Source organism: Psammomys obesus, unplaced genomic scaffold (assembly GCF_907164565.1).
Source record: "Psammomys obesus unplaced genomic scaffold, mPsaObe1.curated_primary_1811, whole genome shotgun sequence".
NCBI classification, from domain to species: Eukaryota; Metazoa; Chordata; class Mammalia; order Rodentia; family Muridae; genus Psammomys; species Psammomys obesus.
The window spans coordinates 7256784-7273821 of record NW_026590699.1 but is presented as its reverse complement, the minus strand read 5'-3'; the positions used below and the strand labels follow the sequence as shown (position 1 = coordinate 7273821).

General features: G+C 52.5%; 2 protein-coding genes across 3 annotated transcripts in view; one reads left to right on the top strand and one right to left on the bottom strand.

The window, feature by feature from the left end:
• The window catches only part of Col4a1 (collagen type IV alpha 1 chain), a 108535-nt gene extending 103157 nt beyond the window's left edge, over positions 1-5378 (bottom strand). Inside the window, exon 1 of the mRNA XM_055608489.1 lies at positions 5149-5378. Coding sequence (XP_055464464.1) covers positions 5149-5232 — 84 coding nt within the window. The 5' untranslated portion in view covers positions 5233-5378. The remainder of the gene's footprint in view (positions 1-5148) is intronic.
• A 133-nt stretch (positions 5379-5511) lies between these two features.
• Col4a2 (collagen type IV alpha 2 chain) overlaps positions 5512-17038 on the top strand; it is a 130191-nt gene continuing 118664 nt past the window's right edge. Inside the window, exons 1-3 of one of the 2 annotated variants that reach the window (XM_055608488.1) lie at positions 5512-5754; positions 6057-6139; positions 6262-6316. In XM_055608488.1, coding sequence (XP_055464463.1) covers positions 6096-6139; positions 6262-6316 — 99 coding nt within the window. In that variant the 5' untranslated portion in view covers positions 5512-5754; positions 6057-6095. Of the gene's footprint in view, positions 5755-6051; positions 6140-6261; positions 6317-17038 lie in introns of both variants that reach the window. The other variant, XM_055608487.1, reaches the window with a different exon arrangement.

The window sequence follows — 17038 nt, the reverse complement described above, 5'->3', positions numbered from 1 at the left end:
ACGGCCTAGAGTGTCTCAGTCCAGTCTCTAGAATAGAAGGACCCCCAGATATAATAAAATATGGACTCAATTGTGAGTTGCAGTCATCCCTAAAGACTGGGTTACTTGGGCAACAGAGATCACTCTCCGCACAGCACACTTAGGTGCCTTTGGCAGGTGAAGTGTATCTGTTACGTCTGACTCAGACATCACACTCACCTCTTAACCTACCACACACCAGGAGATATTTAAATCCCAGACATGAAGTGTGCTCATAGTGTGCGGCGTAAAAACCAAACCTAGCCAGGCTTCCATAATGAACATTACTAGCCCACGGGATAAACTATTTACACAGGAAGGTCAGCATCGTGTGTGTTTCCATGCCATGTTTAGTCTGTGCTGGGTTATCTGCTGAGAATTCCAAATTCAGGGGAAACACCTTCCTTGGCCATCATTTTCCTTTGTGTTCTCTAATAATACTTCAGGATGGACACTGTGACAGAGTTTCCATGAGCCAGTACACAGCCTCACCAGGACTCCCCCGGGGATGCTGAGGGAGCAGCCTGGAAACATCAGGACCAATTAATTACCAGTGATTAACGCCTGCCTCCACCTATGTGTCAGGCTCCCTCTCTAACAGAGCCAAGGTGCTTTAAAAAGATGTGTCCTTAGGCATCTTATAATTGGCAGGAATGTCAGAACCACCAAGATGATGCCATAACAAACTACGTGGCAGAGAGAGCAGCCTGCCTTTCCTGGTGTTTGCTTACTTACCTCATGCACACAGCGTTTCTGCAAGGCGCAGGCCTCTGTGGCCCCTGTGACTAGCCTAACCTTATAGACTGGGATGAGTCCTCACTCAGGATGAACGTGTGAGTCCTATACCACACCACACCTCTAGAGAATACTGCAGCAGGAGGTTCAGAGAAGTTGGGGAGGCTGGAAGACAGGCCTGTTGCAGGTGTGTAAGCATCAGAAACAAACCAGGCCCGAGGGCAGAAAGATAGCTTCGTGACGTCAGGGAGTGAGGTGATGCCTACCCATGCCATGCACCCACACTACAAGGGGTGGAGCATCACAAGGCCAGGCAGCAGGAGGAAAAGCTGGCAAGTTCACCTCCGCATAACTTTGAAATCAATGTGCTGTAAGCTCAGGAAGGTCAGAGGCAAGGGTGATGGAGAATGCAGGGAGCAGATCCCCAGGTAGAGAGCTGAGAAGAAAAATAAATAAATAAAAATTTTAAAAAAGCAGAGGCCTACTCCATAAACAACCCCAGCGGGGCTGGACAGGAAGTGAAGAGCAGGAAGATAGCCCTACACCCCAGGATGAGACCAGGAGAACAATGGCATGGAGCACAGGGTGGACTCAGGCCTCTGAGCAACAGAAGGCCAAACATTAACCTCACAGGAATCCCGGAGTTAAGAGCTCAGAAGGAATTCCCAATGACCCGGTTCTGATTTTGACCCCTTCATTGTGTGCCGGACAATGGCAGACACCGTCCTTGGTATTGTTCTGTGGCTGACACGTTTGCTGGTCAGGAAGAACAATGCGCCAAGATACTATGTTAGGCATTCCATTGTTGTTCCTGCTTGCTTTATCCCGAGTTCCAAATGCCAACCCTGCTTGAGAGACACTTTAATGAGGTTAATCTGTTTCCAGTGTTGGGAACAATCACTGTTCGATGCTGTTCTGTGGCGGACAAACATTGTACAATCATCCCTCACAGAGATTCGTGCTGGGTTGCCTTGTAAAGCCCCCCTCCCCTTACCACCAGGGCTCTGTGGTCCTGCTTGACTCTGGGTTCCATTGTCTGTGAAATCTTTATCAGCTCTTCACTAAACAACCCAGCTTGTTAGGCCTGCCCCCATTCTCAGGAGAACACCACTCCTGTTAATGAATAATGTGGGGGTTCGTGAGGTCCCTCCTGCCCTTGTTCAAATCCACATAGGTTTTCTGGGTCAGTTCCCACAGGCAGTTCCACCTTGAGTAGTCACCCTTGCCTAACTTTTCAACCTCCCCCACTCGCAGTACATCTCCCACCTGGAGAGAGAGGACACGTCACAAGCTGGGCTGGGCACCCTTTATCTCTGATGGCGTAGACCTGCCCTTTCGCTCCCCTTAGGCTCTGTAAGACCAAAGGTCAGCCACTCCCACAGCTATCCCCACAGACATCTCCAAGGAGAGATATCAAGGTCATTGTGGAATGCTAAGACCCTAAGATTGACAGATGCCAGGAAATGTCATCCTGCATTCTCCTACAGGGCAGTGTCCTAACAGCCAGGGGCTGCTGGTCTAGCCCCATGCCTCCCACAGGTTTGGGGGATAACGTCCCCCAGAAGTTTCCCTGTCCCCTCAAAAGCTGGACTAAGTTCTCCCACGTCTCTGCATGCTCCTCTACTCAGTTTTTCTCATCAGTCTGTGCCCTCAGGCCAGGACTGCATGCTACTCCCTGGGACAGGCTATGTGGCCAGCGCCTGCCTGGGACAGGACAGGAAGTGTGTGCTCCAAATGCATTTAAATAAAGGAAGAACAAAAGAGTGCATATAAGGAAGCGATAAGAGTGACTTCAAGGGACACTGAGGCACAGGGTTCAAAGGAGCTCTAATTATCTGCTTCATAAAAGCAAACACAAACCCTTATCCGTGACCACACTCGTGTCGTGAACACCCAGTAATTCAAAGTGTCAATCAACTCCTCAGGTGAAGCCCAGTCTAGCACACACATAGTTAACGCACAGACCTCTGTCTGGCTTCAGGGGCCCTTGCCCTTTCCCAGTCCTGCTCCTTGTGACCAAGGACGACAAGAGGGCTGAGGACTGCCCCCACCAGCACCCCACCCCACTCCAATGTGCCCTGTTGGGGCTTACAGAGGAAACCAGCCCTGCCATCTAAATACAAACTTCAGGAAAGCCGCCCATACTGGCATGGGAACAAATTCTCCCTTCCTTGAGCTCTTTGGTCGTTTGGTCCCTGGAGATGTGACTAATGGTCAGGAGACAGCAAGACTTCTGGGCAGGCATGGCAGCACTTAGGGGAAAGTTCGCATTTCAGACCCAGAGAGGCAATTTCATAGGCACCCAGATAGAGTGCTTGCCTAGCATTGTAAGTGACCCTGGGTCCATTACCAGGCAGAGCCGTAGCATCTTACCACCTAAAGGCTGTGCCTAGGGGATGTGTGACTTGGGTAGCTACAAAGGAAGCTACTTTGTTGCTGCGGCATCTCTAACAGCTGGTTTAGAAGGCACAGGGCAAACATGTCATTGACAGCATGAAGAGAACACTTAGTTCTATTAGAGTGTTGTTTCAAAATGGATCTTTTTCTTTCCTCAAAAGTCATATGCACATTGACAGGTTTTCTAATTCAGGGTAAATATCACACCACAGTAATGTCTTAGGTGGCCAGGCTGCTTAAGATGCTTAAGGCAGCTTGAGGAATACAGCAGAGCCAATGGCCAGGAACTGTACAACTAATAGGAAATACATCAACCTCAAACCTCAACATTAGTTTGTTTGAGTTTTCAAGTGAGATCTGGAATTTGTGTGGCTGACTAGTTCTTTTCAAAGTTCCCAGTGTCTGAAAGTTAGGTCCTGCAATTAGCTTTGCTAACACAGTCAGTCATTCAGAAAAACCTAAATACAAACGGTGGCTCGTGCTTTTCCATCAGAATGACCTAGTCTGGCCCCCTTAGAAGTACTCGATCTTTTGGTTAATATTTCCCACCCTGGGCTGCACAGCGGGGCTACATCCAGAGACCACTTTTTACCTTTTATTTTATTTTATTTTTAGGGAGGGACTCAGCAAGTTTCCTGGGCTAGCCTCGAACTCACTCTGTTGCCAAGGCTGGCCTTGAACTTGAGATACTACTGCCTCAGTCTCCAAGTAGCAAGAACTACAGGCCTGCAACAGTTGACCCAGCCCAGCAAGCCTGCTCTTTTGAGAGAAAGGGTAGTTATAAACCACTCCCTAAGGTGAGGGAAGAGACCCTGGACAGGGAGGGAACTCTCTGAAGTTGGCTGCTAATGTAATCATCCTTCTTCAGTGACCAATGAAAAAGCTGTCACCAGGGAGGCCAAACTCATTTAAGAAACCCCAGCACATATCACCAGTTTATTCTAGTATGTAACAGTTAATAATTTATAGTATAGTTGATCAGTATCGCTCCTGCAGAAAAAAAAGGTGAAATTCTTAAAAGGAAAAAAATGCAGAATTAAGAAACAGTTTTAAAATATACATATATGTATATATATAGGAAGTGCCAGTAAGCAGCAGACAACGTTTGTTAGGCATCGAAGGGGGAAGGCAAACTGTTGAGAGGCCACACCTTGTGGCCTTTGGGCCTGCATGGCTGTCACAGCGGCAGCTGAAGTGTATTCTCTAGAGGCGAAGGCAGAAAGTCTGGCCCGGCTCCTCCAGAGCTGGAAGTCTGGCTCTTGCAAATATCTCCCAGCGCCCTCCCGGCCAAGCACCAGAGGAAACAAAACTAAAAAAACAATTTGCTCAGAGAACAATGCGATGGAGTTTTGCTTTGCTTTCACACTCAAGTCTAAATGTGGTTATAATTTTCAGACACAAACTCATAAAAGGCAAGAGTTGAAGCAGTGACTTTTAGGATGCGTAGAAGCGCCCGCATCTGTTCTCAAGCGTGCCGTAGGCTACACAAAAGTCGTGGGAAAGCAAAAATACAGATGTTTCCAGGCAAACGGCCCAAAGCTGTTCGGCCTCAACCATTACGGTCTCCCAAACAACCAAAAACACGCCCAAAGCGATTCCCCCCGCACATGTGTGTGAGGTTCTGAGTGGCGTGGGGTGTGCGTGTCCACCCTTCCAGCCCCGACCCACTCGCGCGCCCCGACGATTAAGCGCCCGGGCGATGAGGGTTCAAATCTCGCTGGCTCCCTGGCACCCCGCCGCGGTGCGCGCTAAGTTTCAAGTCCCTTCCTAAGTCTCCCGCACCCAGCCCGTAACAAAGGAGGTTCCGTAATGGATGCGCGACCGCAGCCCACAGGGACCGCGAGCGGAGAGCCGCCGGAGGAGTGCACCTGGCCGTGCCACCCGCGACACACTCAGGGGCCGGGCTGGCTGAGCGTGCCGGGCGCTGGACAAAGAGGCCTCGCGGGGCGGCGGGGTGCGGGGTGGGAGGCTGGGGAGCGGAGCCCGCGGGGGACTCACCTTCGCGGCGGCCCTGCTGCGCTCCTCGTGGAGCAGAAGGGCGCCGAGCAGCAGCAGAAGGCAGGCGCTGAGCCGGGGCCCCATTGTAGCTGCGCCCGGCGCGGCGGGGGAGCGGCGGAGGCGGCGGGGAGCTGAGCCCGGCTCCCGGGGGCCGCGGCGGGCAACTCAGTCTCGGAGGGCCCGAGTGTGAGCCCTGCTCACCGTCCCGGGCGCGGCGGCTCTGAGCAGAGACCTGAGCGCGCGGCCCGAGGAGCTCCCCAATTTGTTGGCGCTGCCCCCTCCCCTCGGCAGCGCGCGGGCGGCGTCTCCAAGGGGAGGACCCTGCGGCGCGGGTAAGAGGCGGAGGCTGCGCGCCGCTCGGGACTTGGTGTCGCTGAGCGTCCGACCGCCGCGGCTCCGCGCTCCGCACCCAGCTCCTCCCGCGCCCGGGTCCTCTGAGCCCCCCTCGGCCCGCCGATCCCCGAGAGGCACGGGCGAGGGGCGCCGGGGCCGGGAGTCCGGCGCCCGCGGAGCGAAGCCGAGCGGGCCTGGCGCTGGGGTGCCGCGGACCGACGCTTCTGCGGGGCCCATGCGCGCGGGCAGCCGCCCCTGACGCGGGAGCCCGAGGTGAGAGCCGCCCCCGGGAGACGCCGACACCCAGGCCTCAAGTCCTGGGCTTGGAGCGCTGGAGCCGGGCAGAGCCGCGCGCCGGGCTGGATGGGAGTGGGGAGGAGGTGGAGGGCTGGGGATTGCGCTGCGTGGGCTAAGCGACTCCAGGCAGGGCCCAGGGAGAAGAGTGCCCCTTTCTCTGCCTCCTGATCACCCCTCAGAGAAACGAGCGACGGCACTGGGAGTCAGGGTGCTGCGTGACGGTGCCCTCCCTGCCAGCGACCCTTGCTAACCCGCTTTGTCTCTCCCCTCCAGATTAGGAGGGGACCGAGCAGAGCCTAGACCTGGAAGACTCGATCATGGAGCGAGTGCGGTTCGCAGCGTCTAGCCCTGCCCTGCGAGGGTAAGTCACCCCTGCCCGGCCTCCTGGCTGCAGGGGACCTTTGCAGGCAACTTTGAGGAGTTGGCAAGTTGGGACCCGCACGTTCGTGTCATTCTCTCACTCTCCCTCCCTCTCCCGTGCAGGTGGCCGCTGCTGGCGATTGTGACATTGGGGCTCCTGGCTCAGAGCGCCTTGGCGGTAAGTTCCGCTCGAACCCCACGCTTTCCGCGCCCGCAAGGGTTGGGAGGCTCGCGGAGCCTCGTGGAAGACAGGCACGCTGAGCCCACCCGAGCGTGCTTGAGTGTGTGAAGGTGTGCGTTACTGTGCCGGCCGGCCGCGCGTCTAGAGCCATGCAGGCGTTGGCCCTCTCTAGGGAGCTAATAATTAAAACGTAGCCCGAGGCACCGTTTGCTGCCAAGCTTTGGCCGTAGCAGCGAGGGAGGAATGTCTGTCACTAGGCCATGAGGCGCACGGTTGAAGGGGGTTGGGAGCAAAGAGTTTCCAGAAACTCAGCGACGGTGTCCAGGGCACTGCGGTGGGCAGAGAGCTTCTTGCTTAAATATGAGACCCCGGGAGGGGCGGAGCAAGGAGCAGACAGCCTCCTGCTTTAATGCTGTTTAGGAAACAATGGGCTGGAAACCCGAGGTCTCTCCCAAATCTTGAGTAGGCCCTGAAGAGCCACAGGCCAAAGGGAGGCCTGTGGCCCGGGTCTGTGGCCCGGGTCCCTCTGTGACCTGTTCACTACGCCCCTTGCTCTCTCCATGGCCAAAGCAGGCCGGACAGAACTGCCTTTGGACTCGAGGAATGTCCTGGGGTTTCCACACATGCTGACTGTAGCCCATCTGTGTGGAGCTGAACACCAGTGTCACCCCGGTGGAGGGTGTCCTCGTGGAGACTGTTTAAAAGAGGCATGAAAACTGAGGGCACTGGCCAGGTCTGCCTGCCTACCTTTCTGGGTAGGGCTCAGTGCCTAGACAGAGCTTGGGGACGCCAGTGTGTCGGCTCTCTGGAACCGACACACCCCAGGGCAAGACGGTGGGCTTCAGTGTTGTTGGCCTTCCCTCACCTAGCTGAAACCATCCGTAATTCTCAGGCTTGCAGGAAGTGGGAACTGGTCCCAGCAAAGAGTTGCCTTCTGCTCGCTGGGATCCAGGACCCAGCATGAGGAGAAAGGGGAGCTCCGACCAGACTCTGGACAGTGAATCCTGGCCAGTCTTACAGCTTGAGTCTGTCTCTTCCTGCCCCAGTCCTTAGCCTTGCCTTAAGAAGAACAGAACCTAAATGTTAGAGCAGCCATTACCTGTGGGCCCTCATGCATGGCTCCCACTTGGCCAGGATCCATAGACCACAGCACACACTTAAACGAAAGTTCCTAGAAAGTTCCAGGATGTGTACTGACTCCCACAGCCTGGCCCCAGAGCCACTGCCCAGCTGTCTTCATTCCCTGAGACTGAAGACCTTACTGGGTGTCATTTTTAAACCTGGAAAGGGCTTGCCGTGGAAAGGCAGTTTACATAGCTCTGCCCTCACCTCATGATACCAAACCTCAGTTTACACACTTCTCAGAGTATCTACATCTTGTCCCAGAGGCCATGTTTCCTGCTTGTCCAATACAGCTTCATGCCTCCATACATCCTTTTACATACTACAAACCCACCTTAAAGTCTTGTCCCCTTTATACTTGGATGTGACCAAGAGCATGTATTTCCCAGCAAAACCAAATAGCCTAGAAAAGCTTTTCAAAATTTCAGACCCCTGACCCTCATTGCAAACATCCCTGTAGGACTCTCTGGGGCGCTGCCTGAAACCCTGCATTTCCAAGACAGAAAAACTTTGGGAACCTTGGTCTGTGCATGTGAGCTGAGATACAGCCTCTGAGGTCTCATGTGTGCTTATTGCATTCTCTGGGCTTTAGATTCTGAATGTGCAAATACAGTGGGTGAATACTGTGATGGCTTTCCCACAGCTGTGTGAATCTGTGTGCCTGAAACAGCATGGAATTGGTTATGGTCAACAGTACATTGATCAACTTCTAAGCCTCCTGTTAGGCCATTGGCTTTTTCACAGCTAGTACCTGTGACATAATTTCTTGATCCTAAACGTTGTGTATGAAATTCTTACTTGTGGCAAGCTTGGTCCCTCCCCTCTTTGTCTGCCTAATTCTGTGATTCTGTCTCATTGTTTCTGGTATCCGGAATCTTCATGGGGTGGGTCCTTCAGTCACTAGGACCACTGGCTACATGGTACAGTGCAGAAACAGCTGAGACTTGTAAGCGTAAGGAATGGGTAATCATTTAATGAAAGCTTCTTGTATACCAATTTGTATGTGTGAGTACATCAAAGCCTCCAGGAAAATGCTCCCAAGGCAGGTAACTCTTATGCCCATTTTACATGCTAGGAAAAAAGAGGGGGGAAATAGAAATAGCCTGCCTGGAATTTCTCTTGTAAATAGCTAAGGATGTGGGAGCCAGGCACCTCACCACCACACCAGCCTCCTGGGTTCCCAAGCCATAGTGAGGACGCTCTGGAGGTCTTGGCATGTGGGGGCTTTCCCTGGTCTTGACAAACAGTAAAGCTGAGACACTGGTTTCTGGGAAGTGAAGGCAGTGGAGAGGTGTCTCCTGCAGACCAGGAGCACAGAGGAAAAGAAAAGAAGGAGACAGGAGAGAGCATCATCACCTCAGCTCAGGGTACCATAGACCCAGACGCTCTGCCTCTGCATCTCCGGACACTTACTGCCATCCACATAGTCACTTTTGAAGGCTTCCAAATGTGAATGCAAGGCCAGAAAAACTACTGCCCATCCTAAGAGCAAGGCTTGAGTTATAAAGGGGTGCCAGTCCCAGAATCCTCCACAGCAGGCTGCCTGGGTAGCAACCCCAACTGGATGAGCAGCTGAAGCCTCCTGTGGTCACATCTATGTGTGCTCGAGTTAGGACTGGGGGGGGGGGGGGGTAGGGTCCACCTCACAGGGTTGTGAAGGGAGCAGGCCCGCCTGGAGGCAAAGGAGGACTGTGTGTTCCCACTTCCCTTTGATCCCTTTGTGTGAACCGTGGGCCCCTAAGAAGCGGAAGTGAGTGTGAACTCTGCCTTTATGGAATAGAGCCGCCAACACTTCCAGCCCTCTGGAGCTTTGGTGATCACCTTCCCTGAGGAGCTCAGATGGCTTACTCACAGCACAGACTCAACAGCCCACACATTTCTAGATGGATTGGAAATGGGAGCTGAAGAGCATGGACAGGAAAGGGCTCCAGTCCTCTCTGAGCAATGGTCAGACCCACAAGGAGAGAATGGGAAACTCGAGGACAATTTTCCAGAGCAGAAGAAAAAGCTAAGACTTGGCCATAAATAAAACTCAAAGGGCTGTAGCTGTAGGCATGGGGAGAAGCAAATAAGAGTTCAGTGAGGGGAAGTCAGGGCAGAGCCTACACACACACACACACACACACCCTTTTCAACAAAGTGACTAGAAAGCTGCTGCGAGAAGGCTGCAATTGGGGGTCGTCAAGAAGTGTCTAGGATCTGAGAATTCCAGAAAATACCTTGAAATTCACCTCTGGCTTCTTACTGCCAAGGCTGTGGCATGCTCCCTGCAGAGGGGAGTTAGGCACCAGCCTGAGGCGCTTCCCCTTGAGAACCAAGCACTCTTGGCTGCTAACTGGCTGCGAGAGCTCAGAGGGAGTGGAGCAGGAGGGACAGTGGATGAGCGGCAAGCTGCTCAACGCGCACAACCCAGGCTAGTCAGAGACAGACCCCAGCCTGTCACCTCTGCCAGGCCCTGTGGTACACTTAGGCCCTGGGCATGGGCCTAGGGTTCCAGAGCCCACTGCGAGTGAGGAAACTTGTCTGGGTGGACGCCAGGGTTCTCTAGCATGTAACATAACAGCAATCTGGGTGCGAGGCCTTCCCAGCCGTGCTGTGGCGAAGCTTCTGGAATCCAGTGAATAAACGGAACTCCTCAAAGCCAGTCCCTCCAGTTAATGTTGCTATCTCCAGCCACAGCCTTTGACCCCACTGACATTGTCTCCACGACAATGAGGTTTTTGTTTACGTGGTCTATCAGAGAATGAGGTGATATGGAATCTAGGGGGGCAGCTGTGGGTATCTGAGTCCTGTGGGTATAGTTGGAGGGTGAATTTCAAAGAAAGCTAAGTAGCGCTTCCCTAGTAAACTCTAACCTAGTCACGGAGGGTGGTGTTGGGGAGCCTCCTGTCTTTGGTTCCTTGGAAGTCCCTGCTCTCTGACCATCTCTGCTAAGGCCTGTTCTGCTCTGGCCGAGGCTGATTTTGCAGCAGTGAGCTTTACTGTACATCACAGCCTCAAATGCGATGAACCACCCGGAGTGGATCCTGGCACAGAAAAGCCATGTTAGTGAAAACCATAGCAGAAATCTATTGGAGGCTATAAATGAATGTGCTAATGTTCATTTCTTCCATTGGAGAAGTGTGCAAATATCTGTAAAGTGTTAGTTCATCCTCTTGTCTGGGTAGAGGTTGTACAGGGACTTGTACTGTCCTTGCAATCTTTCTGCCAGTGACAACTACTTGAGAATATAGATAATTGAAGCTCTTGGGTATTTTGGTGTTAGTGCAGGTGGTGGAGGTAGTGGAGGTGATGGTGGTGGTGGTTATGGTGGTGGAGGTGGTGGTGATAGATGGTGGTGATGGAGGTGGAGGTGGTGGTGGTGACGACGTTTGAAATATGGTTTTGCTGTATAGCCCTGGCTAGCCTTTAGCTCACAAAGATCAGACTGCCTCTGCCTTTGGAGTGCTGGGATTAAAGGAGGCGTGCACCACCCTGCCCAGCTCTCAGGAGTTTTTAGAAGCTAGTGAAATGTCAAATACGGGTGAATCACGTGTCAGTGACCGCAGAAGTGCCAAGGCAGGAAACACTGCCAAAGTCACTCTACTGACTTGGGGACTATGGCAGGGGTGGCCCTATGCTCAAAGAGGTTTGTCCCCTGGCTTGGGTGGGGGTTTCCTCCCCCAGAAGGCCATGCAGAGGAGCAGCAGGGGCACTCTCCACCCCCACAGGGAGGTGGGGTAGTGCGCACGTAGCATTTGCTGTTCTTATCCTGCCACTCCCCTGAAGTCAATGCCCTTTGTAATGGCTGACTGACTGGCTGATAGCTGCCTCTACGGGGATCGGGAGGATGGGGTCTCCTGATGGACCTACGCAGCTTTAGAGGCTGGGGCTTAAAACCCCACCTCTGAGAGAGGGGCCCAGAAAACCCCACCTCTGAGAGAGGGGCCCAGAAGACCCCACCTCTGAGAGAGGGGCCCAGAAAACCCACCTCTGAGAGAGGGGCCCGGAAACAGGGATTACCCATGACCAATGAATTGAGCCACCATGTGGATGGTAACATCGCTTCCCTGACATCCCCCAAGGCTGATTGGCAGCTTCCTACCTGTAGCCTGGCTGGGGTTTTCTGGAAGCTGGTTTTCTCAGCATCTGCTGAGAGTGTGGAGCCTCATTGCTCCCAGACCTAAGTGTGTTCCCGGAGTTTTAGTGAATTTATGGACCGAGCGGCAGGACAAAGGAGACCCAGTGGATGAGAGACACAGAAGCGATTTTGGCCAGAACCTGGAGTCAGGGCAGTTTGGGAACGCTCTCCCCAGGTGAACAAGGTCAGGATGGAAGGAGAGGAGCCCAGGTGATGAACGGGGTCTCCTCAGCTTGGGGAGTGGAGCACACATCTGGGTCACAAAGGGATTCTGTATCCATGAGAGAGGAGAGGAGAGGAGTTGAATTTGAAGAAACAGTTATTTACTTCCTCAGAGCTGGGGGGGGGGGGGGGAAGAGGCGCCCCGGTTTTTTCTTCGGCTGGGGGGGGGGGGGGGGGGGGGGGGGAAGATGGCGCCGCTGTTGTTTCTTCAGCTTGAGGTGGAATGGCTGAGTTGAAGAGTTTGTTGCCTCTAAGAAGGCAGAGGCCTCCCCATGGGGCAGCAGGACTATAGCTCAGCCTCCCACAGGCGGTGTCCTCACTGCTGTGGAGGACGGGAGAGCTCCATGCCCTATCCCACATGAGATAAGGATTAAGTGCTGAGGAAGCGGTAAATCAGGACATCCTGTGTCCCCAACGACCCCATCACACACACACACACACATACACACACACACACACACACACAGCTCTGCATGGCACAGGCATCGATGTGAGATCTTCCAGTGACCACGGCCTCTGTTTCAGGTAACCCTTGGGGGAAAGCATCAAGAACATGAGTGGTGCTCGGTCAGTGGTGTGGCCTGGCACACTGGCCAACCACCCACCTGTCAGCACTCTCCTCCTGATAACCAGAGGCCAGTGGAAGGGACAGGGCAGCCTCTGTCCTGGCATGCCAGGTCTGCCCTTGTGCACACCTGTGTGCTTCTCACTCAGGTCTGAAGGCACCCTTGTCCACTCCCACCAGCGCTCGCTCAGAGCAAAGATGCAAATGCCCGTGTTCACAGAGAGAAGGGGCCCGTTGATGAGTCTAGTTGAAGGCCCCTCTCTCTAACTGGTAGGATTTCAAACCATCCTTGGAGATACAGAATTTTAGAGTATCGCTCACAATCCTCACTGGGCTGGGAAAGGCAGCTCAGCCTAGTGCTCAGGAGGCTGGAAAGCGGGGATTGTGTGCTTGAGGTCAGCATGGGCCGTATAAGCAACACCCTGTCTCAAAACCTAACCCCAGAGGGAAGTGAAAGGCATGTGCCAACAGAGTATCACATACCCGTGTGAAAATGGCCTCATGTTACCATTTATGATGAAAAAGGGGGAAGCGTAGACACTGAATGTGGCCTGCACCCACCCTAGGCTTGTCTGCCCAGACACGCCCTCTTCAACTCCAGTGCCCACACCCCCACCCTCAGGTGTGGGCACCCCTCTGGAGTCGGCACTCTGAAGCCTGAAAGCAGTGAGGCCTAGAGGAAGCCATGGTTGATTGGGAATGAGTGAAGGCGAATTCGGTTGCCAGTGCTGAAACACATCATTTGGGTGAAGACTGTATTCAAAGAGAATCAGTGAAAGACTACATCAAAATGTGGTTTTTCTCACTGCATTCCCCACCCCTCCCTCCCCCCCCCCAAATTAAATGTTACCTCCAGTGGCTAAAGCAGGGGAGGGGGGGATCCGCCCGTGGAGATTTGCATTTTTTCCTAGGGATTGTTCAGACCCCACCCATAAAATTCCTGTTGTGCTGTTTCTGCCCATTTTGGTGATCTCTCACATGGGAATTAGAGAGTTTGTGTTTTGAATTCCATGGAGCTGTAATCCAGCGACTGGCAGGACCCACTGAGCACTGTACTCCTCTGCATATTGATCTTGGTGACTGGGGTGACAGGGCCCTGTGAGAGCAGGGGAAAGGGGCTTCTGGACTCACGTGGTCACAATCATGGCGTCGTTCTGTGTCCTAGGGTTCTGGCAGGGCTCAGGGTGCAGTCACCCCATGGCCCCATCCTCTCCAGGTCTCACCCACGGTGGCCCTGGGGGAGAAAGAGAGAGAGGAGGGCCCCCACAGAGAATGTAAGCCCTGAAGACTTAGCAGCTGAGACTCCTGAGCTGGGGGAAACTCAGCGTGGCTGGTGCTTCAGCCGCAGGTTCTAAGCCCAGATCCAGCTACTGACACTTCCTGAGGGACAGACTGAGGAAGAGAGGGCAGAAGAATGGAGTGTCAATAGGACCCAAGGTGGGAGGGGACCCAGACCTGTCCATTCTAAGCCTCTGCCCCTCACTTGGGCTTAGGCTCCCAGTAAATGCCTATCTGCAAGCATGTGAGCTCTTCTAGCCTTCATTCATTCACGCCCTAAAGCTTTCGCTGTGTCAGACTCCTTGTTTACCTTATTCATAGGTGTCTTATGTAGTTATTGAAGGGGTTGAAAGGGAGAAACCCCTTCCTCCCAGGCCCGATTCCTTCCTTGGTGAGTTTCTTATTGGCAGACAGCAAAACTAATACTTTTTGTGGATGTGGATTTTGTATCCTGTTTTGCCCAAAGTGGTTATGCAATGTAAAGAGATCTCTGGTACTATTTGGGGGTCTTTCCTTGATGATGGTTTCTTCCTTGTGACTACTTTTCTTATTCCATTTGGATGGCTTTCCCCTCTAGGTTCTGGGTTGAATTTCTTTGCATGTGTCTGCTCTTCGGCCATTGACCATTTTTGACACAACACTTTGAAAGCTTTTCTCTTTTTGGATTTTACTTACTTCAGAATCTTCTAATTCAGTAGCTGAGTTATGATCTTGGAAGCATTGTCTGGCTCTTTCGTATTTCTTGCTGTTTTTGGCTCTCTCTTCTTAGTTGAAGGATCTTGTTTCCAAACAGGCTGCTCTTGAAGGCCCAGTTCTAGACACGACTCAGCAAGGGAGCTGCAAACCACTCTAGCATCAGAACCCTCAAAGCATGCAAGATATAGAAAGACTTTTTTTTTTCCTTTCAGTTTTTCGAGACAGGGTTTCTCTGTGTAGCATTGGCTGTCCTGAATTCACTCTGTAGAACAGGCTGGCCTCGGACTCACAGAGATCTGCCTGCCTCTGCCTCCTCAAATGCTGGGATGACAGGCGTGTGCCACCGCGCCCAGCTAGAAATACATTTTAAAAGTCTCTACACTTTCCAATGTGCACCTGTCTTAGGCCTATACCCTTGAGTTTCCTGGTGTCTTGCCTGTCTGCTCCCGACAGCTGTCACTCTAAGCTTTCCCTCAGCCCTTACAAAATCCGATTTTTCTCCTCTACTGACCCATCGACCAGAAGATCCTCAAAACTGCCCTGAGCATCGTGGAGGCTGTGGGCTTATCTGGAGGGTAGGGCTGCTAGGTCTCCAACCAGGAAAGTGTACAGCCCACTATGTTCATTGTGACCATCTTTTCTCCCTTTTGCTTCTTTCACTCAGCTCTGCCTTTCAGATGAAATCCATTTCGCTTACTGTCCCCCTCTCTCTGTTACCTGCAGAGAGAGTCCACTATCTAACCAGGCAGTCCTTGGTGGGGTGAAGGTTTTGACCATTTTCTCAGTGTCTAGAGCATGGAACCCTCCTGTATCTTCATGGCTCTTGTTAGGGTGTTGCTGTGGTGACCACAAACGTGAGCCCAGGTGCTGCCACCCTGTGCTGCCCTGCAGAGTAGGAGCTGGTCTTGCACACCACTGATGCCATGAGACAGCAAGTCCCATTTTCTTCATGAGTCTGAGAAGACTTCATGCTCATTAAAGCCAAGTCAAGGCATAGCTACATTCCTTCCAGAACAAAGGCCTATAACAAAGAACATTGTATTCAGGGCTAATATGATCGGGAGAGAAAGCTTGAGGGTCCTGGATTGTCAGAGTGTGGCATGGAGAAGCAACTGAAACCTTGTATAAAGAACAGAAACGTCTCTCTACCCCATGACCTAACAGCACGCTCTTCTAGGCCGAGCACCTTCACTTCCTCTATAGCCCTATGAGGACCAGCTGGCCCTCTGGTCTCGGCCAGCCATGAGCATCTCCGAGGGAAATGTCTCCTTCCCGTCTTTCTTATTTGGTGACTTTATTCTTTCTCACAAACAGCTGAGTCATAACTGCAAAAGGACCAGGATACACTCCTTTCCTGTCTGCGATCCACCTTCCCCTGCCAGTTCCCACAGGAAGAGCGGGTGTCCCGCCCCACCCCCACCCCCATCCTCCAGAGAGGACCTCGGCTTTGACAGGATTTCCCACCATCTTACTGTCTGGCCTCCTCCCTCTTCCTGCAATACAAGGAACGCTGAGACCAAGCTCTGGCCCTCTCTGGGTTCTGTGGCAGCATTTATTGCTGTCAAGCTTAGTTGGGTGTGCTCACCCACATCTGAACACTGCGACCTAAGAGTATTTCTAGCCATTACTGAGACAGGCCGGCTCCAGCCCTGGCTTCTGTTGGCTTTCTTCGGTTCACCTGGAGACTCTGCTCATCCACCATGGTCGCCTTCTGCCAGGCCAGCCTTGAGTTGGCACAGCTCCCACTCTCCCACTATATGGGATGGTTAGTGCCATTGGGCCCTGGTTACCTCTTCTACTGGGCCCAGAGGGACCCCTGCCCCCAGTGCACTTTGCCCCTCCTGGGCTCCTGTGTTCTTCCCTTGTATGGTCCTGAGTCTCCAGCAACAGCACTTTGTTATCTGTGCACCTCACCTGATTGGAATTTAACGTTCTAGAAATGAATGAGCCATTTCACTCTAGAGGGGGAAGGAAGTGAGATTACTCATGCTGGGCTTTTTTTTTTTTTCTTTTTTCTTTTTGAATCCAAAAATTCTTTACTTAGGAAGTATAAGCAATTAAGAGCAGAGTTGAGCCTCAGTTGGTGTTGCAGGCCTGTAGTTGTAGTTACTTGGCAGACTAAGGCAGGAAGACCACAAGCGCAAGGCCTATCTGAGCTATGGAGTGAATTCAACACCAGCCTGGATGGTGTGATAGATTCTGTCTCAATAGAAGAAGCAAAAAGCAGACTAGAGTTGTAGCTCAATGATGGAGCACTTGCCTAACATGCAAGAGACCCTGGGTTCCAACCCAGACACTGAGAAACAAGCAGAACAAACCCGTAAGAATAAGGCAGTCTGGTTGGAAAGTTCTAGAATAAAGACAACTGGACTGCAGTGATATTTGAAACGACTTTGGTTAGATTCTCAAGCAAATACTGACCTTTGGGCTATCCACTTCCATGTCCTAAGAAATCAAGGAAGCAAAGCAGCTAAAAGTCTGTTTCTTCCATGGAGGAGTCACAGACCGACAGACAGATGGACTGACAGAAAGACTGGATTTTAAAATTGCCTTTTTCAAGCTGGGCGGTGGTGGCCTTTAATCTCAGTGCTCAAGAGGCAGATCTCTGTGAGTTCAAGGCCAGCCTGGTCTACAATGTTAATTCCAGGACAGGCAGGACTACATAGAGAAAGCTTGTCTCAAGGAAAAAAAAAAAAAAAAAAAAAAAAAAAAAAAA